The sequence below is a fragment of the Paroedura picta genome, chromosome 4 (genome assembly GCF_049243985.1).
Source record: "Paroedura picta isolate Pp20150507F chromosome 4, Ppicta_v3.0, whole genome shotgun sequence".
NCBI lineage: Eukaryota > Metazoa > Chordata > Lepidosauria > Squamata > Gekkonidae > Paroedura > Paroedura picta.
The window spans coordinates 667,667-692,626 of NC_135372.1; the positions used below are offsets into that span (position 1 = coordinate 667,667).

General features: G+C 48.6%; 1 protein-coding gene across 3 annotated transcripts in view; it reads right to left on the reverse strand.

Annotated features, from left to right (window-relative positions):
• Positions 1–24,960, reverse strand: part of TJP3 (tight junction protein 3) — an 84,112-nt gene that overhangs the window by 16,565 nt on the left and 42,587 nt on the right. For all 3 annotated transcript variants that reach the window (XM_077331403.1, XM_077331405.1, XM_077331404.1), the window contains exons 3-13: positions 23,939–24,063; positions 23,630–23,732; positions 20,916–21,402; positions 18,326–18,429; positions 16,943–17,105; positions 15,413–15,500; positions 11,471–11,538; positions 10,482–10,533; positions 10,218–10,374; positions 8,212–8,320; positions 547–766 (exon numbers count right to left, since the gene is read on the reverse strand). In XM_077331403.1, the coding sequence (XP_077187518.1) occupies positions 547–766; positions 8,212–8,320; positions 10,218–10,374; positions 10,482–10,533; positions 11,471–11,538; positions 15,413–15,500; positions 16,943–17,105; positions 18,326–18,429; positions 20,916–21,402; positions 23,630–23,732; positions 23,939–24,063 (1,676 nt within the window). The remainder of the gene's footprint in view (positions 1–546; positions 767–8,211; positions 8,321–10,217; positions 10,375–10,481; positions 10,534–11,470; positions 11,539–15,412; positions 15,501–16,942; positions 17,106–18,325; positions 18,430–20,915; positions 21,403–23,629; positions 23,733–23,938; positions 24,064–24,960) is intronic.

Genomic DNA, 24,960 nt, shown 5'->3' on the forward strand with positions numbered 1-24,960 from the left:
TCCAACAGTTCCAGTTGGAAGGGGCTCTTCCCATTCTGCTACTCTGCTAGCTTAGAAATCTTCTAGTAACTGGCCTGCGCATGTGCAGTTCCCATGTGGGACCAGACAGGACAATCATAATAAAGAAAAAATAATAATTTAAAAATTATATATAATTTGGTATCCAGAACAGAAACCAGCTGACAGGCTTGAAATCTAGGGTTGCCAACCATCTGATGGGACTGGACAATCTCTCTGAATCATAACTGATCTCTAGACTACAGACCGGTTCTCCTGGAGAAAATGCCTGCCTCTCTAGCCTTACGGTTCATGGAGGTTTCTCCTCGCACAAAGCCTGACATCCTCAGGATCCATCCCCAGAATCTCTAGGGATTTCCCAGTCTGGAACTGGAAACCCCAAATCAAAGAGTAACATGCAGAGTACAAGTCCCTGTGGGACATGTTTAGTGGAGATAGAAAATTTCAAAGCAACTTGACATGAACATTGTCCCCCTAACCCGTCATTGCAACCAGGATGCCAGGAGCCCTCTCTCCTCACCCCCCTACCTATTCTTATTTGGTATGATGCCTTTATCAAGCTCTTGAAGCTCCTTTCCCATCCGTACAGCCAGCCAGCTCCCCACTTTGCCACGGTACAGGGTGTCCAGTACGTGGAAGACCTCGCCACGGGTGAAGCTCAGCCCGGAAGGGGCATCCTTCTCAAAGTCGAAGTGGGTGCGGATGTAGAAGGAATCTCCCACATTGGACTTGACCATCTTCCTGTAGACTAGAGAAGGAGACAGCATTCTAAGAACTGAAGCACACAGACCACAGGAAATACTTCTCTTCATACTTTCCCTCGCACCCATTAAGCCAGTGAAATTTTTCCACTAAAGGAAGCAAGACCTCTGCTGTCCCTTTCCAGCTAGGTCTTCTCAGTGGTAGCCACAAAACATGCCCCCCCCCCGGCCCCATACACACCACACACACTCCTCTGGGGGCCAGAGACTAGCAGGCATTCAGCAATGGTTGCCAAACTTTTTAAAGCAGAAGTTGTGGATTTATTTCATTTGTTCATTGGTTGTAATAAGGAATTAGTTTTACAATATTTACAGAATAGGATTTAAAGAAGCTTGTTTTATGGGATGTTTTGCATTTTTTTAAAAAGTTTTCAAATGTACTTTAAATATGAAAAAGAATTGGTTTTTATATCCTGCTTCTCATCATCATCATCATCATCATTATCATCATCATTATTAATTCGATTTCTATACTTCCGCTTGCCATAGCCTCGTGGCGGTTTACACATAAAAAAACAATAAAACCCCAATAAAATCCCCATTAAAACAACAATCAGAAGGAGTCTCAAAAGCGGCTTCCAATCGCCTTCCCATTCCTCTCCCCACAATAGACACCCTGAGAGGGAGGTTGGGCTAAGAGTCCGGATATTACTGCTCCATCAGAACAGCTCTGTCAGTGCTGTGGCTAGCATGAGTGCAGTGGGCTGCATGAGGGGGAGCGTGGAATCGAACCTGGCTCATCAGATTAGAAGTCTGTGCTCCTAACCACTGCACCAAGAAGAAGTAGTGTTGGGTTTTATACCCCGTGTTTCACTGGCCAAGGGAGTCTCAAAGTGCCTTACAATCACCTTCTCTTCCTCTCCCCACAACAGGTAGGTGGGGTAGGTGAGGCTGGGAGAACTTCTAACCAGCTCAATCAGAACAGCATTATCAGGGCTATGACTAACCTGAGATCACCCAGCTGGCTGCATGTGGAGGAGCGGGGAATCAAACCCCGCTCCCCAGATTAGGGGGTGCTGCTCTTAACCAAGCTGACTGGTGTAGGGAATACAGTGAAACTAATCTACAAGGTGTCAGGATTGCTGCTGAATCCTGCCATGAGTTAGCATGAGTCTCTCCATGATTACTTGTTTAACCTTTTCCTTGCTTTGTTCTTTAGGCCCCAGGCCCATATATTATGCTTGCATGCTTGCTTGAAACTGAAACTATGTGGTGCACCCTGTTATCTCAGAGAGCTGTGAATTATTTGTCTTTTGAACCTCTTGGGCGGGTCTGCCTTTTGTAACCATAACATCTTATCTTGTCTCCGGAGAAGACCAAGGACGTGCGAATTGTAACACTGTGTTTTATGGCACCTGTCGACTCCTTTCCCCCTCCCTTGGGAACTCTCAAGTTTTAGGCGGGAGAACTGCCTTGATAAGGGAAGGCAAATCTGTCCTCAGGCAGATTTGACTTCTTTAGCTTAGGTGTATGAAGCAACTTCTCAATAAACGCTTTCTTTATTAAAGAAGCTTGTTGTGAGTTCTTACTACGCTTGACATTAAGTCAAATCTCACAACACCTTTCGCCTGCCCAAATGCAGGACGAAGGCAACAATTATGGTGAGCAGGACGAGGACCTGTACGGAGACTACACCCAGGACGAGCTGGGTGCATCTGGCTCCTTTGGCTCGGGGATGGCCAGAGCTCTGGGTGAAGCAACTCCGGGGGCTTCAGATTTCCTGGAGCGGCACATCACTGAGCGCAGGCGGTTGTTGAAATATGACCGCTTGACCGGGGACGAGCTGTGGCCAGACTAGCTGCCCGCGGGGGTCCCAGACCGAGGTATGGTGGCGACCCTGGAGGTGCAGGAGCTGCAGCAACGGATCAGCCGGATGACCGACTGGTTGCAGGCGGTGTCGGGAGAACTGGCGCTGGAATCACAGCGTGAAGCGCAACGCCTCTTGCGAGAGATGCAGGCGGAGCCCCAAGGGGTGAGCGGCCGACGGTCGGCGGGACTTCCAACCCTGCGAGAACGCATGGCGACGGCTGAGGGCGCCGGGGCCGAGACCGAAATCGCGGCGCAGGCGGCCACAGAAGCAGCCGCGCACCTCCTGGACGAGGAGGAAGATTACGGCGACTTGGAAGCCGCCGCAGCCGCCCGGAGAGAGGAGCTCCAGGCGGAGGCTCAAGGAGAGGCCGCGGCGAGAGCAGAGGGAGCTGGAGCAGCACGAGCAGCGGCGGCGGCCGGAGCAGTGGTGGCAGCCGGTGGAGCCGCGGCGGCGGGTGCTGCGGGAGGAGCAGCGGCGGCTGGAGCGGCTGTGGGCGTCGGGCACGGGATGCGCCTGTGCCCCCAAGATGCGAGAGCACTGGGGGATTGGGGCCCTGGCCGTCTACCCCTGCACCTCCGCGGAGTGGAAATGCGGAGCACTTACAAATTCAAGGCTCGTTTCTCTGGCGACTCGACGGCCTTCCCAGGATTCCTGGTCCACCTGCAAGCCTATATGATGGACATGGGTTTCACGTTCCAAGATGATGCAGAGCGCATCAGGTTCGTGGGTGAATGCTTGGAAGGTGAAGCAGCCAAGTGGTTCATGGATCTTTACCGTTACAACCCGAGAGCAGTGCGTAACTACAACCATTTCATCAGAACCATGCGCCTGATGTACGTGGAGCCGTTCGAGAAAGAAATGTCCGAAAAGGAACTCAAGGCACTCAAACAAGGGTCGAAAACAGTGGCGGAGTACGCGCGGGAGTTCCGGAAGCTGTCTGCAGCGGTTCCAGACTGGACGGAACCACAGAGGGTGAACGCCTTTGTGGGGGGACTCTCCGGGAACCTGGCTAGCAAGTGCCTCCTTATAGACGACCCAGCGACCGTGATGGGATGGGTGCACCTGGCTGGAGAGATGGAAAGCCGGCTGCTCCGTGCGGTGGAGTTCAGCGGAGGCAAGGAAAAGGCGGGAGCAAAGACCTCAACCCCCAAGAAGACCAAGCCTAAACCCAGAGTGGATCCCAGCGAATGGACCCGCCAATTCGAGAAAGGATTGTGCCTGGGCTGCGGCCAGACGGGCCATTTCCTTGCCAAGTGCCCAGCGAAGGCAGGAAGCACCAGTCCGACCGAGGCCAAGCCGGCGAGTAGCGCACCTGCTCGGGGATCGGCCACAAAGAAAACGGCTCCTAAGAAGACCGTCAAGTCCCTTCTGGCCCCAGCCGGAGGGGTGCCTTCTGCAGGAGACTCCGGAGACAGCAGCCAGGAGGAAGGACAGCAATCCGAGGAGCCGTCGGGAAATGAAGACGACCTGCTGTAAAGGCGCCCCGCCAGCAGGTCCCAGGCAGGGGCAAACGCTCGGTGAGTGACTCTCCTTTGGTTCTTTTGCCTGCCACCCTCACGGAACCCAACTCGGGGAAGTGGGTGGGGGTGCGCTGTATTGTGGACTCGGGCTGCACCAAAACCCTGGTGAGCCCCACGTCGGCCGAGACTTTGGGGGTGGGGAAGGTACCTTTGAGGGAGCCCCTACCCATTACCCAGCTGGATGGGGAGTGCGCCCCGGGAGGGGAGGCGACAGTAAAAACGCTCCCCATGGACTTGGACATTGACAAACATTGGGAGCAGATTCAGCCCTTGGTGGCCCCCCACTCCGCTTTTCCTTGCGTGTTGGGTCTGGACTGGCTAAGGGAGCATGACCCCACAGTGAAGTGGAAGAAGGGGATCGTAAAGTTTTCCTCTCTGGGATGCAAGCAGCACCAACGGCTCCCACCAAATTGGGAGGACTGGCAAATACTCCAGAAGATAGAGACAGAGTTCAATGAGATCTGAACACAATGGAAAAATGGGCAAATGAGAACAAGATGCAATTTAATAAAGATAAGTGTAAAGTTCTGCATCTGGGTCAGAAAAATGAAAAGCATGCCTACTGGATGGGGGATACGCTTCTAGGTAACACTGTGTGTGAACGAGACCTTGGGGTACTTGTGGAGTGTAAACTAAACATGAGCAGGCAGTGTGATGCAGCGGTAAAAAAGGCAAATGCCAATTTGGGCTGTATCAACAGAGGCATCACATCAAAATCACAAGATGTCATAGTCCCATTGTATACGGCACTGGTCAGACTCACACCTGGAGTACTGTGTGCAGTTCTGGAGGCCTCACTTCAAGAAGGACGTAGATAAAATTGAAAGGGTACAGAGGAGAGCGACGAAGATGATCTGGGGCCAAGGGACCAAGCCCTATGAAGATAGGTTGAGGGACTTGGGAATGTTCAGCCTGGAGAAAAGGAGGTTGAGAGGGGACATGATAGCCCTCTTTAAGTATTTGAAAGGTTGTCACTTGGAGGAGGGCAGGATGCTGTTTCTGTTGGCTGCAGAGGAGAGGACACGCAGTAAACTTCAAGTACTTCGATATAGGCTAGATATCAGGAAAAAGTTTTTCACAGTCAGAGTAGTTCAGCAGTGGAATAGGCTGCCTAAGGAGGTGGTGAGCTCCCCCTCACTGGCAGTCTTCAAGCAAAGGCTGGATACACACTTTTCTTGGATGCTTTAGGATGCTTAGGGCTAATCCTGCGTTGAGCAGGGGGTTGGACTAGATGGCCTGTATGGCCCCTTCCAACTCTATGATTCTATGATTCTATGACCTTTGGCCAGTCAGACTCTCTCAGCCTCACTGACTTCAGAGAGTGGTTCCTGACGCTTAGGCATACTTGTCCAGCTAGCTTTGACTGGCTGGATTTCCTCATGGTCTGCATTAAAAAAAGGAGCTGTCTTCCACACAACAATACGGCAGTGTTGTAACGCAATAACCTTGTTTTTTAACAAAAATACACCAGGGCGGGAAGCTGTGTAATCAAGGGTGACATGAAGGGCACAATTAAATTAAAGGTGCAAGCAGGCAGTATTTTGCGCAAGAAAAGAAAAACTCCTACAGGAAAAGGGGAAGATAGTAAGCGTCATGGGATGCTGCCTCCTTTGAGCAAATTTCAACTTGCAGCCTCCAATCAAAATCCAAAGGGAGGCTAAAACAAGGTATGTCTCCGAATGTGGAAACGGTCAGTGAGACTTCCAGAGCAATTGTGTTTTTATCTTGCTTTTCCTTCTGAGAACGTCAGGGTGGTGGCTGCTCCCTTGGCTAAATCTCCTTGTCCCAACCCTAAGAGTCAGCTTTGGCCAAGAGCACACCATCAACCCAAGGAAAGCCTCACGGCCTAACTAAGCATCAGGCTTCTGGCATGCGTGCTGGGTCAGGGACCTATTTCTTAATTCGGCCCAATTTGGACCGGTACCGTGGGGGGGGGGGGCTTAGACCTTCCCTCCTGCACCATTTTCCTGAGCTAAAACATCTTCCAAGAGCCAATCTTGCACTGTGCTGGGGAAACTGACTCATCGATATATCAATGTAGCAGTTCATAGGGACCATTTGACTTTGGAAAAATGGTGCAGGAGGGAGGTCTAAGCCCTTTCTCCTTTTGTACTGTGGCCCGAGAGGGGATTTGAACCTGGGGTCCCTCCAGTCCTTTTCTAACACAACACAGCAGTGCTACTGATGAATTCTTTGAGCCTCCTGTCTAGTTCAGTTTGCAAGCACTGATCTTGGAAAACATGCAGAAGGCCAAGCAGAGCCAAAAGGCTGAAGGAAAACTGTATCAAGACGAAGAGAGTGCTTGCACTCGAAAGCTCCCGCCCTGAATAAATCTTTGTTGGTCTTAAAGGTGCTACCGGACTCTGGTTTTATTGCGCTCCTTCAGACCAACATGGCTACCCATGTGAATGTATCAAGAGGGTGTCAGGATCTGGCTTAATCCCGTCATCACTTGGTCAGGACTTGGGTTCTTTTTCCTAGACATGAGGCTGCCTAGCTCGGCTTTTGGCTCGGCTCCCAGCTTTCAAGGGAACAAGGAAGGTCCTGGCTTCATTTATAACACTTCACACACTATTCATATTACTCCATAGGTTAAGTCATGTAATTCTTTGCAGTTCTTTTAAGGTTAGCAACCCTTAGCGTCTAGAACTTAGCTGTTTGCATTTTAATTCACTTGTGTTAGGTACCGGTTACTCATTGACACATCTTAGTTCATATAGCAATGTTTGCATTCCACTTGTAAATTAGTTACGTACCTTCCTAGTCATACTTCTTCATATATTGACAGCCATGCATTTAAATATACATATACCTGTGATAGTTATAGGTGGAAGACTCTGCATTAGTTTTAGACTTGTGGACCCTGGGGAGTCCAAACAACCAGGGAGTCCAAATAAACATCATCTGACCACATTCAATAAGCCCTGGACCTGTTTGTATCACTATATTGTTTACTGTTATACTGTGTTGTTATTTGGTTACAATTATTAGTTATCAGTTATACATGTTCTACAGACTGTTTTATGTATTGTTTTCTGTTATAATGTAAACCGCCCTGAGCCTCCGGGGAGGGCGGTATAGAAGTATGATAAATAAATAAATAAATAATAAATAAATAAATAAATTCCATCAGACGGTTGCCACGGGAAGTATGAGGTCAGCTCTCCCCGTCAAGGCCTGTGCTTGGGAACCTGATCAGGGCCTCGGCTTGGGAACCAGGGTAAATCCCCAAGAAGCCCACCCGCGTACCCCCCAACTTGTGATGTGTCACTGATGTTTACACCTGCCATATGATGTCACCAATGGACTGGGCCAAAAAACTATTTAGCTTGGGGTTTGTTTTAAAAACATGTCTTCATCAGTTTGTTTGCTTTTTAAAGTCAAGAATCGCTGCTGTAACCCTGCTTATGGCTCCTTAATAAGCCTTCGTTTATGGAGTTCGGGATGCTCTGGCAGACATTCCTGGCAGAGGGCCAAGCAGGATTTATTTCTTATCTCTGCCTTGCCCAGCGTACCACTCAGCAGTGGATTTCCACTCTCTGCATATAGCAATCAAGTGAAGATTATTGTCCCTGTGTGAACTGACTTCCAGGAGATGCTTTCAGATTCCCTACCCATCTCACAGCCCGAAAGCAGCTCCATCTCTCAAATGGGACCTAACTCTAAGGTCAATTGAATGGCTGTCAGGTATGTCGCAGGACTGCACCCGTGGTGTATTTCCTAAACCCTCCCATCACCATTGACCTCCCTCCCTCCCTCCCTATTTTTATTTGATTTGATTTTATAAATCAAATTCCTTTCTTAAGCCCCAAAAGATTAATTTCCAGGAATTTCCAAAAAAACACATGATTGAGATGCTGGTACTTTTAGTGAGACTCACAGATCTAGGTAGGGAGGAACAATAACCCATATGGATGATTCATGCAGAGACATAACAGGCACCTTCCTTCTACCATTCTTTGTCCTGGGAGTTGCAGTTGGCATAGAGCAGATGGATGAGAAGGCAACAAATGCATTTATTTCTTTTAATACTCTATAATACTCTCACAGGATGTGGGAATTCCCCCCCCCCCCCCAGAATCTAGAGAAGCGGGTTACTCACTGTCTTGCTTATTCTGAACGTGTAGGGTCACCTCTTCACCAGGCATTAGTTCCAGAAGGAACTGAACAGCCTCCTCCCGTGTTAGGTTGTGGAAAACTCTGTCATTTACCTGCCAGGAAACAAAAGGAGATAAAACAGCCAAGCCAAAGCAGTGAATTTCAGAATGAAACTGCTCATCTCTGTCTCTATATTCGCTAATGATGGTTTTCAGTATTTCAGCTGTCATTTTTTTAGTTCTGGCTTAAATATTTTAAAGGCATTTTATTGTTTTGTTTTAAATTATTGTTTTGCTATGTATGTTTTAATTTGTTAGTCACCTTAGTGTCCCTAGTGCAGGCAGAAAGGCAGGATATAAATGTTGCAGAATAAATTAAATAAAAAGAATAGCACCCTTTTTCCTTTAGGGGAAGTTTAATGGAACGGCGTTATTGACTTGCGACTTCCACTCTGTTTGGTGTTCTTAAGCATCACCCACCCACCCCCAGCTCCGGTGATGCTTTGCAGCCCAGCCCTTACTGAGTTTCTGTCTTGCTTCTCATTTGGTATTCTGCCTCCAACAGGTCTTTTAGGAATCAGCCACCCAAAAGGCAAGATGTCCCTGCTTACCTATTACACTGGCATTCTAAGGAGCTGACTAGTGCCTGCATTTCCCCCTACCCAACAGCAGCAGTAGAACAGTTGGTTTTTATACCCCATTTTTCCTATCCGAAGCAGCTGGCAATTGCCTTCCCTTCCTCTCCCCCAAAATAGACCCCTTATGAGGTAGGTGGGGCTGAGAGAACAGAACTGCTCTGATGAGAACAGACTCTAGCAGGACTGTGACTAGCCCAAGGTCAGCCAGCTGGCTGCATGTGGAGCAGTATGGAATCAAACCTGGCTCTCCAAATTAGAGGTTGCTACACCAAGCTGGCTGGTTACGACAGGGATGGCTTCCTGCACTTGCACACTTTCTGGAGAATTCTTGAACTAACAACCAACCACCTTTCTTTCCCTGGCACCCCTTTTGAATAGAGCACTCAAATGGCAGAGGTAGAATAACTACCAACATTTAACATAGTAAAGTTGAAATTCTACACACCCGGACTAAGCAAGAGGAGGGAGACAAAGGCATAAGCATGCAGCTCTGCTGTCCCTTATTGAGTGCATGCCCTAGCTGTTCTCATTCCAAGACTGGCTCTCTGACTTAGAAAATGCAAGGTTCTAAAAGCTTCCTGTTACCTTGTTGTCCAGCCAGATCGCCCATTGTCTTCTCCATGCAGCAAAGGTAACCAACAACTCAGGTACGAGGCCTCCTTCCTCCAGACCGAAGTGCCCAAATTAAGCCCCTCCCCCTTCATGCCAAGGGATTTTATTCCCTCTCTCCAGCCCTCAGTGGGCCAAAACTCCTCTTCCTGGGGTTGTCAGGAAGGCATTATTAGTCTAGTTTCTGTCCAGTTCTGCGTGTCAGACCCCAGGAAAGCTGCCAGGAGAGTTCAGTATATACAACTACAGTCTGTGTTGTTGGGCCCCATAAATAGATTGTTTTATGTTAAAAGAAACGAACCCAGATGGTTTTGCTTTAAAGGAAATGAACTTTTATGAGTTTGTTAACTTTCAAAAGGTTTGTACAAAAAAACAAAATCAAGCTTGACACAAAGTGTCAGCTTCCCTTTGTTCTTCCTTCTCTTTTCCAACAATATTCTAAGCGTGATGCCAGACTCCATTGCCAGAAAACTAAAGACCGAAGAGGAGTTGTGAAATTACTGCCAGCAGGTAACAGTCGTGAACCTGAGCCGGCACAAGTTCCTTCCCATCATGGTGGGGGAACAGATCTTCTGTGTCAGAGATAAAAGAAATCTAAATACCAGGCAACAAGTAGGACAAGCTGTTCCCCTCAAGTCCTGCTCCCCAGAAGCAAATGGAATGCATGAAAGTGGACGAGGTGCTGTTTGGGCCTGATCCGGTCAAGAGAGGGATCTCAGAGGAATCCTTTTGTTTTACCAACCCACCATCAGGCCCAGACATACCTGGAGAATCTGGTCCCCTTCCATGATGCCTTGGAGATCAGCTGGGCTCCCCTCCTGCACTCCGGCCACAAAAATGCCCACGTCGTTGCCGCCCGCAAGATGCAGCCCGACACTCTTGGCCTTGATGAAACACACCACCTTTGAATCTGGGCTGTACCTGCAAACACAGCGGAAGGCGCCTCAGCACCAGGCAGCGCATGCCCTGCCCTCGGAAGCCCCCTGCCAGTGCACGGGACAGCCACTAGCGGTCGACAATGTTCTTACCCTTCGGCACCAGAGTGGACATCCGTGTTGTTCACAGGGGGCTCCTGAGCATCTGAAGGGAGGAGTGAGAAAATGAGACACCTGACCTATTCCCAAGTAGGCTCTTCAACCTCCAGGTGGTGCCTGGACATCTCCTGCTAATACGGTGGCTCTCCAGAGGACCATGATCAGCTCCCCTGGAGAAAATGGCAGCTTTGGAGAATGGATTCAATACCATTATATCCTGCTGAGGTCCTTTCCCTCCCCAAATCCTGTCCTTCCCAAGCTCCACTGTGAAATCTCCAGGTATTTCCCAACTCAGCGTTGGCAGCCCTGAGTTTCTAGCACAGGCTGGAATGTCACAGGCACCTCTCAATGGGGCAGTGTAGACCAGGCCACAAAGATCCCACAGGCCTGTCCTCTGCAGCCTCCTGCAGTGCTGCTGCCCAGCCCCAACCCGAACAGACCATGTCACGTTGTGAATGCCCCAGGGGCACTGATGATTCCTCGTCACCCTTTCAAAGCACACTCCAGCAGTTCAAAGCAAGGAAATGTGCCGTTTTCTGGTGAAAAACCTCTCTGATTGGCCGTTGCACAAGGTGGCGCTTTGCAGATGTGCCTCACCTACTTCACCTTTTCCCGGACTTTCAAAGAGGCATCAAAGGAGCCCAGCCTTGCCGCCCCCCCCCCCCCCCGACCGCCTTCCTGCATTCAATCACACATTTTTATCCACTACTTTTCTTCCCAAAGGAACTGAACATGGCAGAGAAGAATAGAAAAACACAAACATCAACTAGTCACCAGCTGCACGGTGGGCCAGTCCTAGAGCCAGTAAGTTAGCTCACCCAAGGCCACAGGGCACAGAAACACCCGGGGACAAAATGGCCTTGGCAAAATGTCTTCCAGTGGGATGGAGGAGGATTTCAATTCTCTGGGGCCTTTCTGGAGATCAGACAAAGGCACTGCACAACTTCTTAGGGGGCAAAGGAGCTTGGGAAGGCCAGACTCACCGAACACTGGGGAGTTGGTCAGCTCCTGCACGGGCACCCCCTCTTCCCTGCTGGAATACTTTCTTGACCTGGAAAGGGAAAAAACCCAGACAAAGTAGACACTGGGTTGGGGGAAGGAACGCCCCGCAGACACAGAGAGGCAGAACACAGACCCTGGGATACAACGGCTGGCAAAAGAATAGCAACAGCCAAGGAGAGGAGTAGAAGTGCCTTTACTACTCTGCATGCAGAAGGCCCCAGGTTCAATCCCCGGCAGCATCTCCAGGTAAAAGAGCCAGGCATGAGGGGACAGGGAAGACCCTGGGGAGCCACTGCCAGTCTGAGTGGACAGCACTCCGAGGGACCCAGGGTCTGGTTCGGTAGAAGACAGTGCCATGTATTTAAAGGGCTCCAGATCTATGGCTCTTAACCTGTTGGCCTCACAGCCTGTGGCTTCACTGTCGGGAAGACCCGGTACCTGGGGAATAGCATGAAGTGAGCAAGCAATGTCACTTCAATGCCCTGCAGTACTCTGACAGGAGCCAGTTTGCCATTTTGGGAGGCCGGCATTTTGGTATTCTGTTTGCCTTTTGTTTTCGCCAGCTGAGAGTTTGGCTGTGCCTACTTTTTATTCAGCGTTGTTAGGCGAAAGGCTGGTCTGGATTTGCACCCCACCTTCTCCCCAATGGGGATCCAAAGCTGCTTACATCATTCTCCCCTCCTCCATCTTAACAACATAACAACAGCCCTCTGAAGTGGGTTAGGCTGACAGCATGTGACTGGCCAAGGTCACCCAGAAAGCTTCCTTCATGATGGAGTGAGGATTCGAACCTGGATTTCCCAGATTCTAGTCCAGTACTCTATCTGGACTGTGCTGGTTCTCTTAATTTCTTCCTGCCCACCTAGGTCACATGGATGCTAAGGATTTGTTATAAGGTATTTTGCCAGTGTTTCTACCCAGTTATTTTATTGGTCTAGTGCTGTGTTAGAAGGATATCATTGCAGTGGGTGAGTCTAGATGTTCTGAGGAGGATCCTGAGAGGTGGTAGCTGGTTATCATGATGCTTTCCAGGGAACCCTTAGTCTAAGGGTGTTTCACTCTCTATCCCAACTGGATTATTGCCTGTTTTATGTTTTCCAAGAGCCAGGTGCGAGACGAGGCTGGGCTTTTGTATAGTCAGAGGTGTGTAGTTGTGTCTCTCAGTTCCTTGGCCTAGCAGTGGGAGAGACGTGCTTGTGACAACTATTGCAATCATCTTTGGAGGTCTTGTCTCAGGTGCCCCCTGCCTTCTGAGATGGAGCCAGAGGCAGACTGGGAAATGGTCTTCTTGGCAGTGGCACCAAAACTCTGGTTTTAATTATTTTGGGTTGGTTAGAATGGCTTCAAGTAGCAATTTTGTTTTGTATGTTTTTTTATCTGCTAGCTTCCCGTGGTGTTTCCTTCACTATTTAGCCTCACAGTGACCCAGAGAGGGAAGCATGGCTGAGAACAGGGAGGCCAGCTTCCAGATGGGGCCTGAGGATCCTCCAGAATTGCAGCTTATCTCCAGGCAAGAGTTCCCCTGGAGAAGGTGGCTGCTTAGAAGGTGGACTGTGTAGCATTATACCCTGTTTATTTAAGTCCCTCCTCTTCCCAAACTCCACCCTCTGCAGGTCTCAACCCAAAAGTCTCTAGGCCTTTCACTACCATGAGCTGGCAATCATAGCTGAGAGAAGGTCAGGCCCGGGACCACCCAGCAAACCTTATAGCCAAGTGGAGATCTGAAATCAGATCTCCCAGACCAGGGGTAGTCAAACTGCGGCCCTCCAAATGTCCATGGACTACAATTCCTAGGAGCCCCTGCCAGCGAACGCTGGAATTCTTATGCAGTTGCCCAAAATGGCTGCCATAACCGGTGAAGGTAGAACCACCCACAAAATGGCTGTTGTGGCTTACTTCAGTCAGGATCCTTGTGTTGTGGTGGCAGCTGCTGCCAAAGCAACAATTAAAAAGTCTGTATAACCCATTATGCATAACCAATGAGGACCAAACATAAGGTAAACCAGGCAATAGATCCGCTGTTGGATGAAGGTGGAGAAACTCTGACAGAGAAAGCAGAAAGGCTCAGTTTTGCCTTTGTGTTTTCCCAGAACAATATGGACACAACTAGGGAAGGTAGTAGGCAAGGTATCATGTCTGGGTGGCAGGTTGACATAGACAGAGAGGTTGTCGAGAGGCGCCTGGCTGCACTGGATGACTTCAAATCCCCTGGGTGTGCACCCAAGAGTGCTCATAGTACTTTCCGGAGAACCCTTGTCCGTCATTTTTAGGACCTGTTGGAGGACACAAGAGGTGCCAGAAGACTGGGGGAGAGAATGATAAATGTTATCTCAATCTTCAAAAAAGGGAGGAGAGATGACCTGGGAAACTACAGGCCAGTGAGTTTGACCTCAATTGCAGGGAAGATAATGGAGAAGATTTTAAACAAGGTGATCTGCAAACATCTGAAAAACAATTTGTTGTCCGGGGAAGTTCCTTCTTTGACTGAGTGACAAGCTTATTAGATCTTGGAAAAAATGTTGATGTTGTTTACCTGTATTTCAGTAAGGCTTTTGACAAGGTTCCCCATGATGTTTTCATGGGTACACTGAAGGACTGTAGGCTGGGTTTTTCGTTGGTTTGGTGAGCAGGGAACGGGCTAGAAAACCACGCCCAAAGAGTTGCTGTCAGTGGCATTTTATCAGACTGGAGGCAGGTGAGCAGCAGAGTGCCACAGGGCTCAATGCTGGGTCTGGTACTTTTCGACATTTTTATGAATGATCTGGATGAGGGGGTTGGGGGACTCCTCATTAAATTGGTGGGTGACATCAAATTGGGAGGGAGTAGCAAACACTCCAGAAGATAGAGATAGAGTTCAACAGGATCTGAACACACTAGAAAAGTGGGCAAGAACAAGATGCAATTCAATAAGGCGAAGTGCAGACTTCTACATCTGGGTCACACAAATGAGAAGCAAGCATAGTGGATGGGTAGCACTGTGTGTGAACATGATCTTGGGGTACTTGTGGCCTGTACACTAAATATGAGCAGACAGCGTGATGCGGTGGTAAAGCAAATGCTAGCAGGGGCTCATGGGAATTGTAGTCCATGAACATCTGGAGGACTACCCCTGGTCTATATGGCCCCTTCCAATTCTAGGATTCTATGAGTCTATACGTCCAATAGCCAATCAGAAACCTTGCTGCACTTGACCCATCCACTTTCTGAGAACGTGTCGGTTGCCAGGAAAGGTGTTAGTTAGGCTAATGGCACTCTCAGTCACCACACTGGGGAACCCTGATCTCTACACTCAAAATAGCTCCCCTGAAATTTGTCCTGCAAAGGGGTGTAGTGGTTCAGAGTGGGGGCTTCTAATCTGGAGGGCCAGATTTGATTATCCTCCCCCTCCTCCATGTTCAGCCTGTTGGGCTAATCACAATCCTGTTAGAGCTGTTATCACAGGGCAGTTCTGTTAGTGCTCTCTCAATCTTACCTCCCTCACAAGGTGTCTGTTGTGGGGAGAGGAAGAGAAGGCAATTGGAAGCTGCTTTGTGACTCCTTCAGGTAGTGAAAGTCAGGTACAAAACCAAGTCTTCTTCTACTTGCAAAAAGTACAATTCCTCTTCTGCCTTTCTGATTTCAGAACTGTACAAAGACCAGTTTCGTTAAGCATAAGCATAAAGCAGCCTCTTCTTTACCCTGACACCAGCTGCCTTCAGCCTTTCAAGATTTGGAGGACTAAAGAAGAAGGATCTATGCAAAGCGTTGAGCATTGGCTTGACCCAGGGTAATTTATGACACAATAAATTCAACATTAAAGAGGTTTATTATTTAGCCTTTGCATCGATCCTACTTTCTCGTTCCTCCACCTTTTCGGATTGGCTTGTCTTCATTTGCATTTCAAGATTTGGAAGCAGCATCAAAAGCAGAGAACAGACACTTACGGGAAAGAATCCGTCTGCGGAGAATCAGGAGGCAGCCGGGGACTCCCTACTGGGGGAGGTGAGGCGTCCGAGTCCAGATCAGAGATGTCTGAAATGACAGGCATGAGAAGCAGGGCGTCGTTTTTCAGTTTCCATTGCCCTAGCAATCCCAAGACTGTTTGGAAGCCCTCTTCTGCCTTTGCCATAAGTATGGCACCAACTTTGGAAGGGTGAGTTTCCAAATTCCACATCTTCTATCTAGTAGATCAAGGATTCCCAACCAGCGTTCCAGAGAGCAACAGCTCCCCCCAGGGGTTGTGAGGCCTTTCCCAAAAGTTTGGATGGCTGCTGATATCATTCCCCTGTTGCTCGCTTTCTCCACAATGGAAAAATGGTAGAAGATTGATTGATTGACTGACTGACTGACTGACTGACTGACTGACTGACTGACTGACTGACTGACTGACTGACTGACTGACTGACTGACTGACTGACTGACTGACTGACTGACTGATTGATTGAAGGGCTGGCCCCCACATCTTACTATGTCTGGGGTTCCTCAAAGCCTGAAAAAAATTTCAGTGGTTCCTCTGTCGTCAAAAGTTTGAAAAAGGCTGCTCTAGAGCGCACAATGCCAGCAAAATACTACAGTACTGCCAGGTGTATTTTCAAGTACCACCAAACAAAATTAAATCACAAAGCACTATTTGAAAACAGCACACACACAGTACAAATTGAAAAGAAACTGCCCAAAGCCAAGGATAGAAACTGGAAGGAGGCACGGAAGCGTACGCAAAATCTGGTCTCCCTCTTGAAGGCGAGAGTCTGGCCTTCACTACCACAATGTCTAGGCAGGCAGGTAAAACGGCACGAAAGAAAAGCATAGGTGCAGACATATTTATACCTCTGCATATAATTAGCCACCCCTGGCCCCCATCTACAGATAACTATATCCAAGGATCAGTTCCACATGGAAGCTACACAGATCTTTCTTCAAACTTTCTTTTTTCAAACACACACACACATAGCTGTACTCTGCCTTTCCCCAAGGTATGCTTGATGCCCTCCAAATGCCTCTCTAAATGCCTAAATGCCAGCTAACTAGGAACACAGGCACTGAAAAGGAGGGCAGCTTCTCTTTCAGAATCTGCCAGCCTCTCCCAATTTCTGGGGCGTGACTTTGTCCTGGCTATCTGAAGTGCGAGCTTTGCATTTTCAGGGGATCTCATGTCTTGAGTTTCTGCATGAGTTGCTGGCCTGGGCTTGTCTCCTAACTGGAAGCTGGCATGCCCAAAGCAGCCACTCATGCAGAGATGCAACAGGTGGCCTCAAGATCCAATGACATCCAATGCAGATAAAGCAGGCCAGAATCAGCAGCTCCCAGGAGAGCCTGAGTGCAAGGAAGAAAAGCCAGAGCAGTCAGTCAGAGGGTCGCCTCAATTACTAAATGGGTTCCTTTCTCACACTTTGGAATAAGGGCTCCCCACCACTCATAGTGTGCACAACCGCAGGGCCCCCCGTCCCCCTTCAAGCTTCGCCACTCCGCCTCACCGTCCAGCTGGGAGCTTTCGCTGTCACTGTCTCGCACTTGGGGGATGTTGACGAGGAACTGGCTGTTATCCCGCAAGACATGTAAGGTCAGCCTCCCATCAGACCTCTCTATCAGCTGCCGTGTCTCCTCCAAAGACATGTTCTCACTGGCCACGCCATTGATCTGGAAGGGAGGGATGTGGCACCCATGACATGCATGCACCTCTGGCAGGCAATTTCCGAATGTTACTCATCTTCTCTTTATTTGCTGCATCTATCAATCCGTAATTTATTATAGTCTCGGACCAGCAGAATACAATGTATACTAACAAAGCAGTTGTAAGAATAGGTATTCCATTAAGACATATGAACAAGCAAAGGCACATCATTAAACCAACACGGTAACTTAGCAAACTCCGGCAGCTGCATACAGTCTGCTAACTCTGCTCAGGTTTCAGATCCATGAGCTATAAAGAACAGTTGATTGCAAGATCCTTGAGGGCTCAGAATTGCCCATTCCATTCCGTGCCTTCAAAATCTCCATATGGTCACACAGAAGGAAAATCACAGTAACAGAACCCACATCTATTTCAGAAATACGCTATGTGCATCCTGAATAATAATTTCTCTCTATAACAGAAAGGGCCTGAGGGGATTCCTAGAGATAACAGCAACAAAAAAAAGTTTGTGTGTACACAGATGTACGTGATAGTACAATAATACTGGCCATCTTCAAGCAAAGGTTGGATACACACTTTTCTTGGATGCTTGAGGATGATCCTGCATTGAGCAGGGGGTGGGACTAGATGGCCTCTATGGCCCCTTCCAACTCTAGGATTCTATGATTCTTCTAATATGTAAATCAAAAATTCTGTTTATTATCCAGTCCCTGGAAGTCAAAGGAGAAATTCTCTGTCAGGCATGCGGAACAGGATTCCAGTAGAGCAAAGCCTCTTTCGTAACTGTCTTCAGCAGCATTAACCAAATATCAGGACAGAAGCTCCCAGCGGCACCAGGCTCACGGAGGCTTGCGTCTCACCTCTTAACTCAGCAACTGCAGGACATATTCCATGGAGGATCAGTAGATACTAGAAAAATACTTCCTAATAAACCCAATAAATGAATACAAAAATAAAAATAATGCCCACCTGGAGATGTCTCTGGTCAGGAAAATGGCACAAGGAAGGGGAGGCGGGACCCCCCTCCAGCCTCTGGGATGTGGTTCTGATCTCAGTTGGGCCCCTGTGACTATTCTAAATTGAGTGCCCAAAAGGAACCTTGGACCTGACATTCCCCTGCAAGCCCCTACTCCAGGGGCAACCATGCAGTAGGTGTAATGTGTAACTTGGCCCTTAGATTTTTCACAGGATTTGCACAACCAGCCTGCCGTCTGGTGACACGCACCTTGAGGATGAGGTCCCCCTCTTGCAGAGAGGCGTCCTTTGCTGCCAGTCCAGTGTCCGTGATGTGCTTGATGAAGATCTGGCTTCCGAGCTTTAAGCCGTATTCTGCATTCAAAGGGCCAGCACAAGGGGAGAGGAGGAGACAGGTCATCAGTGAAACGAGTGGGAATCTATTTTTATTGTTTGTTTGTTTGTCTGTTTATTAATTACATGTATATACCGCCCTCCCCTTGTGGCTCAGGGTAGTTTACATATAATACAGGAACTAAGAAGGTAAGTACATTATAATTCAGAGTAATATCCAATGAACAACAGTAGTAACAGCGGATGCATAATAATTCATAACATAGCTAACATGGCAACATTAACATATTAACTAAAACCCCAAGAGTTGGTCAATTCAGGATTCACTCCAGGAAGAGTGGAGGGTTCGGGGGGGGGGGGCGGTAGATGGTTATTGGTTCAGTTGACCTCAACCAAATGCCTGGCGGAAGAGCTCCATTCTGCAGGCCCTGCGGAATTGAGCTAGCTCCAGCAGGGCCCTGATCTCTTCTGGAAGCTCATTCCACAAGGTGGGGGACAGGACAGAGAAGGATCTGGCCCTGGTTTAGGTTCAGTATGCTTCTTTGGGGCCAGGGATCACCAGCTAGTTGGACATGGCAGAGTGTAGGGCTCTTTGGGGGGAATAGGCAATAAGGCGGTCTCTCAGGTACACTGGGCCTTAAAGGTGATTAAAAAGGTAAAGGTAAAGGTATCCCCTGTGCAAGCACCGAGTCATGTCTGACCCTTGGGGTGACGCCCTCTAGCGTTTTCTTGGCAGACTCAATACGGGGTGGTTTGCCAGTGCCTTCCCCAGTCATTACCGTTTACCCCCCAGCAGCAAGCTGGGTACTCATTTTACCGACCTCGGAAGGATGGAAGGCTGAGTCAACCTTGAGCCGGCTGCTGGGATTGAACTCCCAACCTCATGGGCAGACAGATTCAGACAGCATATCGCTGCCTTACCACTCTGCGCCACAAGAGGCTCTTGCGCCACAAGAGGCTGAAAGGTGATTACCAAGTCCTTAAACCTGATCCGGGATGCAACTGGGAGCCAGTGCAGTTGTTGGATGGTGGGCCAGATGTGGAATCTCCATGATGTTCCTGTGAGGACTCTGGCCACTGCATTCTGGATCAGTTGTAGTTTCTGGATGAAGGTTAAGGGTAGGTCTGCATAGAGTGAGTTGCAGAAGTCCAGTCTAGAGGTGACTGTAGCTCATAAAGCAATTGTATTTAAATGGCTGGATGCAAAGCATGCAAACTTTCAAGTTCTACAGAAACCTTAAGCATAAGAATAAATCTTGTGTAATCCTAAAGCCTCCACCACAACATGTTTCCACCCTGCCTCCCCAATATGAATAAGTTCTACTACTCGGTGGCTTGGTTGAGATATATTAAGACAACATGGTTTACTTTGGGCTTTAAGAGAATCAGTCCTAGTTTACCTTGACAAACACTGGCCTCAACACCTTTGATTTGTAGACAAGAAAAAAACCAAGATCACAATGTCTACACAAACATATCTTGAAAAACTGCAGTTAATCAACCAACTGCAAACCATGGTTTCCAATCCTGGTTGACAGTAACCTAACTAACCACTGGTAGTGGAGTAATCCATGAGAAGACAATCACATAAACCACCCTGAATTGAACTCCAGTTTCATGTGATGCCAGAACTGTGCCTTTTGAACAAGCATAAGAAGTGTTGGTTTTTATACCCCGCTTTTCACTACCCAAAGGAGTCTCAAAGCAGCTTACAACTGCCTTCCCTTCCTCTCCCCATAACAAGCACCCTGTGAGGTAAGTGTGACTGAGAGAGCTGTGAGAACCGTGACTAGCCCAAGGTCATCCAGCTGGCTGCCTTTGGAGGAATGGGGAATCAAACCTGGCTCTCCAGATTAGACGCTGCCACTCTTACCCCCTAATGAAAGATTGGGAGCTGTCATCTGATTAAACTGACTTTTCTTTGATTTAACTGTTTGCATTAGGTTTAGAAATGGTGTTTTAAAAAAGAAATTTGAAACTAACCAACAAACTTTCCTTTCATTGTTTATGGGAAAGATAGCCTTTTTGGGCAATCATCAATCCATCAATCCATCAATCAATCCATCCATCCATAAACATACAAACAAACAAACAAACAAACAAACAAATAAATACAGCACCAGTAGAGATAGCCCAAACTATCCAACTTCGTGTAGTGAGCCAGGTTTGAGTCCCCATTCCTCCACCACATGCACCAAGTCTGATGACCTTACAGAGCAGTTCTGTCAGCCCCACGTAATTTAAAGAGTGTCTGTTGTGGGGAGGGGCAGGAAAAGCAATTGTAAGCCACTTAGATCCTCCTTCGGGTAGTGAAGAGCAGGGTATAAGAACCAACTCTTCTTCTTTGTTAGATCTGTAAGCTAAAGAGGGTTGGCCCTTCTGCAGACCAGCCCAGCTACCCTCAGAAATGACTGATTGTGGTGTATCCACTGGGCTCCAGTGCTCTAGTACTCAAGAAACAGAGGCTCCGTGAGAACAGGCAGCAGGGGAGAGGGCCCGTGCCTTACCTTCGCTCTCTCTGCTCTTCACCAAGGTGGATCGGACAGGTTTCATGGGAACGTCTTGCTTTGGCAGCCTCTTGAATCCAGAGACCAAGGCCAGCCCACTAGCACTGCCTCGGTGGCTGTAGCCGTTGGCGAAAGGCAGCCGGCCGGAATCACTGTCTCGATTCCGCCTCCTCTGGCCACTGTCTTGGCTTCGCCTCCTGCTCCGGATCGGCTGCCTGCGGGGAGAATCGCTTTCATCACGGTAGCGGCCAGAGCTCCGCTCACTGGAGGAGTCTCCATCGTAGCCTCGGTTGTGATCGGCTTCAGCCTGAGGCGGGCCATAGCTGGTGTCCCGCGGCAAGGACTTGTCCACCTGGGAGGCGTAGTCCTCATCTGAGTCGTAGCGTTCAGCAAAGGCTGATCGTGAAGCAGAGGCCGAAGCAGACGTTGGCAGGCTCTTGGGCGGGCTGGAGACTGGGAGATGGATTTTCCGGGGTCTTTTCACTGTCTGCCAGGAGAGGAAGAATTCTTACTTGAGAGGTTCTGGGTGCTCAGGGCAGGAATCCCCCACCCCCCACCCCCTCCTTCACCACCACCAAAACACAAAGTGAATTGTATTCTGTAGGAAGGAATCACTCAACACCATGCACAAACACGCAGTTGTTTCCATAGGAGACAAAATCTGCCTTTCTTTTATTGATCCAAAACAAGTGGGCCAGCATTACAGTTTGCTCTTCAGCATCTGATTTAGTAGAAGGAATGTCTGTGAGTATTCATGTATGTTTAAATAACAAAGTCCAATTTTTGCATAATTGTCAGGTTCCCCAAGGAAGTAGACACCTCCCTACTCTGTGGGTGGGCAGGGTTTTGTTGCTTTAGTGACCGGGGAAGACAGCTACATTCCTATTTCTATGCAGGGCTACCCTTAGACCTGCTCTAGAAACACAACTGGTCCAGAAGGTGGCTGTGCCAGTCCTTAGGCCACGGAGGGCACAGATACGACCTTGTGGTCTCCCAGCTGCACTGCCCCAGAGGCCCAACCAAACATCAAGGTTTTGGCTATGATCTTTAAAACCCTGAATGGACTGTGACCGTCACACCTGCAGGACCACCTCTTCCCCTATAACGTCCAAAGGAATTAGGCGCGAACCTGCAGAGAAATCAAGCTGCATTTAGCTTGGTGGAAGGCTCTCCCAAGCGGCCGCTCTGTCAAAGCCCCATTTGCTCCGTCCGGGGCTGGTAGAATGCCTCTGCCCTCTCCCCCTCCTGCCACGGAATGATTAGACATAGGCAGGAAAGAGCAGATTTATTTTAGCTGTTCGTATTTTAATCGTAGATTATATTTGTATACATTTTATCTGTTATAGATTGATATACCCTGCCCTGTTGAGAAATTATTATTAGAAATTATTATTATTATGCTTTAGGATGCTTAGGGCTAATCCTGCGTTGAGCAGGGGGTTGGACTAGATGGCCTGTATGGCCCCTTCCAACTCTATGATTCTATGATTCTATGATTCTATGATTATTATTTTACTATTATTATTATTATTATTATTAAACATTTTCTTAACTAGAGAATCTGTGCAACATCCCGCATTTGCAGACAACGTCCAGGGGCCCTAGATGACCAGTATCACCTGCAGAACGACAGAGAGCCGGCACTGTGCTGTGTTAAGAGTGGTGGTTTTTAATCTGGCGAGCTGGGTTTGATCTCCTACTCTTCCACATACAGCCAGCTGGGTGACTCCAGGCTAGTCACAGTCCTGTTTAAGGTTGTGTGTGGCGGCATCTGAACTGGCCATTCCAGGCTGACGAAGCCAGCGCTGGGCCGTGTGTGTGTGGGGGGGGGGAGAGACACAGGCACCGGTGCATAACTCCACGCCTGCATGTGTGCTCCGAGTTACGCACCGGCCCCTGCACCTTCCCTCCCCTGCCCATGGTACAGCGATGGCTGCGTCAGCCTGGAACGACCAATTCAGACACCGCCTCACACAACCCTAGCCCTGTTAGAGCTGTTCTCACAGAGCAGTTCTGTCCAAACTCTCTCAGCCCCACCTACCTCACAGAATGTCTGTCGTGGGGAGAGGAAGGGAAGGCAAGGTATAAAAACCGACTCTTCTCCCTCCTAAGATTTAGTAGCAGGAGACTGACTTGGCATACAAAAAGTCCTAGGTTCAATTCCCATCACCTCCCAAGTAAAAGGATTAGGTAGACGTTGTTGTGAAAGAGCTCTGCCTGACACACTGGAGAGCTGCTGCCAGTCTGAACAGATGGTGTCAGCCTTGAGAGATCCTGGGGTCTGATTCAGGATGCCACATGTGGCTTTTCCTTCCTCATTTAACCCTTACAACAACCCTGCAAGGTAGGTTAACTCATTGTGAGCCACAGTTTGGCTACCCTGTGCATACACCAGTCCTGTAAACCCCAGGCCCCCAACCATTCTGAGCTGGTGGGCACTTCTGGAGCTCTGACACAGGCACAACCACAAGACATAAGGGAGACTGTTCAGGCATAACTCGGATCATAATCTCCAACATTTCAGAGAGAAGCTCTGCCGAACAAGATGCCTTTGAATCTGCACAGCCAATCAGAAGCCCTGCAGGGCAAGACTCCCAGCTGGCCCCACCCACCTTCTAAAAGAAATTGTATTCTCAGACCCACGTTGAGGACCAGAGCTGAAAACATTCGCCGCACTAATTCTCAAAAAAACCATTCCTGTGGCTTTCACTTACAATGTTGGCCACTTTGCCACAGCTTTTCAAGGTCTGTATGGCGAAAGATGATGATACGTTCTCCATGGAGAGACCATTCACCATGGCAATCTTGTCCCGGTTCCTGCAGTCCAGGAGAGAGGAAAAGAAAGAGGGAACATGCTTCTTCCCAACCAAAGAAACAATTTTCTTGAGATCCCAAACCATCAGCTACATTACTTTGGCTTGCCTGCACCCCTGCACCGAAGTACTTGATTACCCCACCAAGAACACCCCCGAGCCTCTAGCTGGGAACCCCACTCAGCTGCAGGGAGGCATTCAGTCACGTACAGGAGTCGACCATCAGCCGGTCCACCTGGCACCACGTCGGAGATGATAATTGAGGTGTCTCCATCAAAGCTGCTGGGACGGTCCCGGCCGCCTGAGACAGCAATGCCAAAGCCCTTTCTGGGATCCTGTAAAGGAACAGGAAAACCCGGCTTCAGTTCCAGCCACAGACAGCGAGATTCAGGGGATACAGAGTTGTCCAGCTCCCTTCCCCACCACACCCTTCCAAAAATTATTCTGGTCAAAAATCATTTTGCAGATCTACATGGGAAGTCACTTTGGTAGGAGAAGTCACAAGAACAAGATTTGGAGTGCCATGGTTCATACCTCCTGGCAACACGATGTACAGATTATCTTTTTTCTCTAAACTTGGGGGATACCCCAGGTTTGCAGAAAAATCTTATGCGACAGGCAGACAGACAGGCAGGCAGACAGACAGGCAGACAGACAGACAGACAGAGATAGGCCATGCTCATGCAGATTACTCACCTGTGCAGCTGACCCAGTGGTTCTGAGGGCCTCTGATGCCCACACAGAAAGAGGAGGGGAGAAAAAGAGAGATGAGGGATATTATCAGAGAAATACAGGGGAAAGACTGACCCAGAAGGGGAAATGGGAGAAAAGAGTAAGATTGTCAGGCAAGGGGAGCAGAAGAATAATGTAGATGATTAGATGATTGTCCATGAAGGGGAGAGACGAAAGGGAGCAAAAGCACTCTAGCACTCCCAATTTCTCCCCAGGGCCACACAACCACGTGTCTTAACATGACTGGTGCTGCTGATGTGATGAGAACCAGCCATTCCTCCCTCAGTTAAAGTTCAGCAGCACTTTATTATTATTATTATTTATTATTTATTATTATTTAATTTTGAGACCGCCCTTCTCCAAATAGGTCTCAGGGCGGTTTACAACATAAATAGTTAAAACACAATAAAATCCCCATAAAAACCCCAATTAACATCAACAACAAGTCACATATAACATATAAGCGGCGATGGTCACAATTCTGATCTTAGTTACCCGAC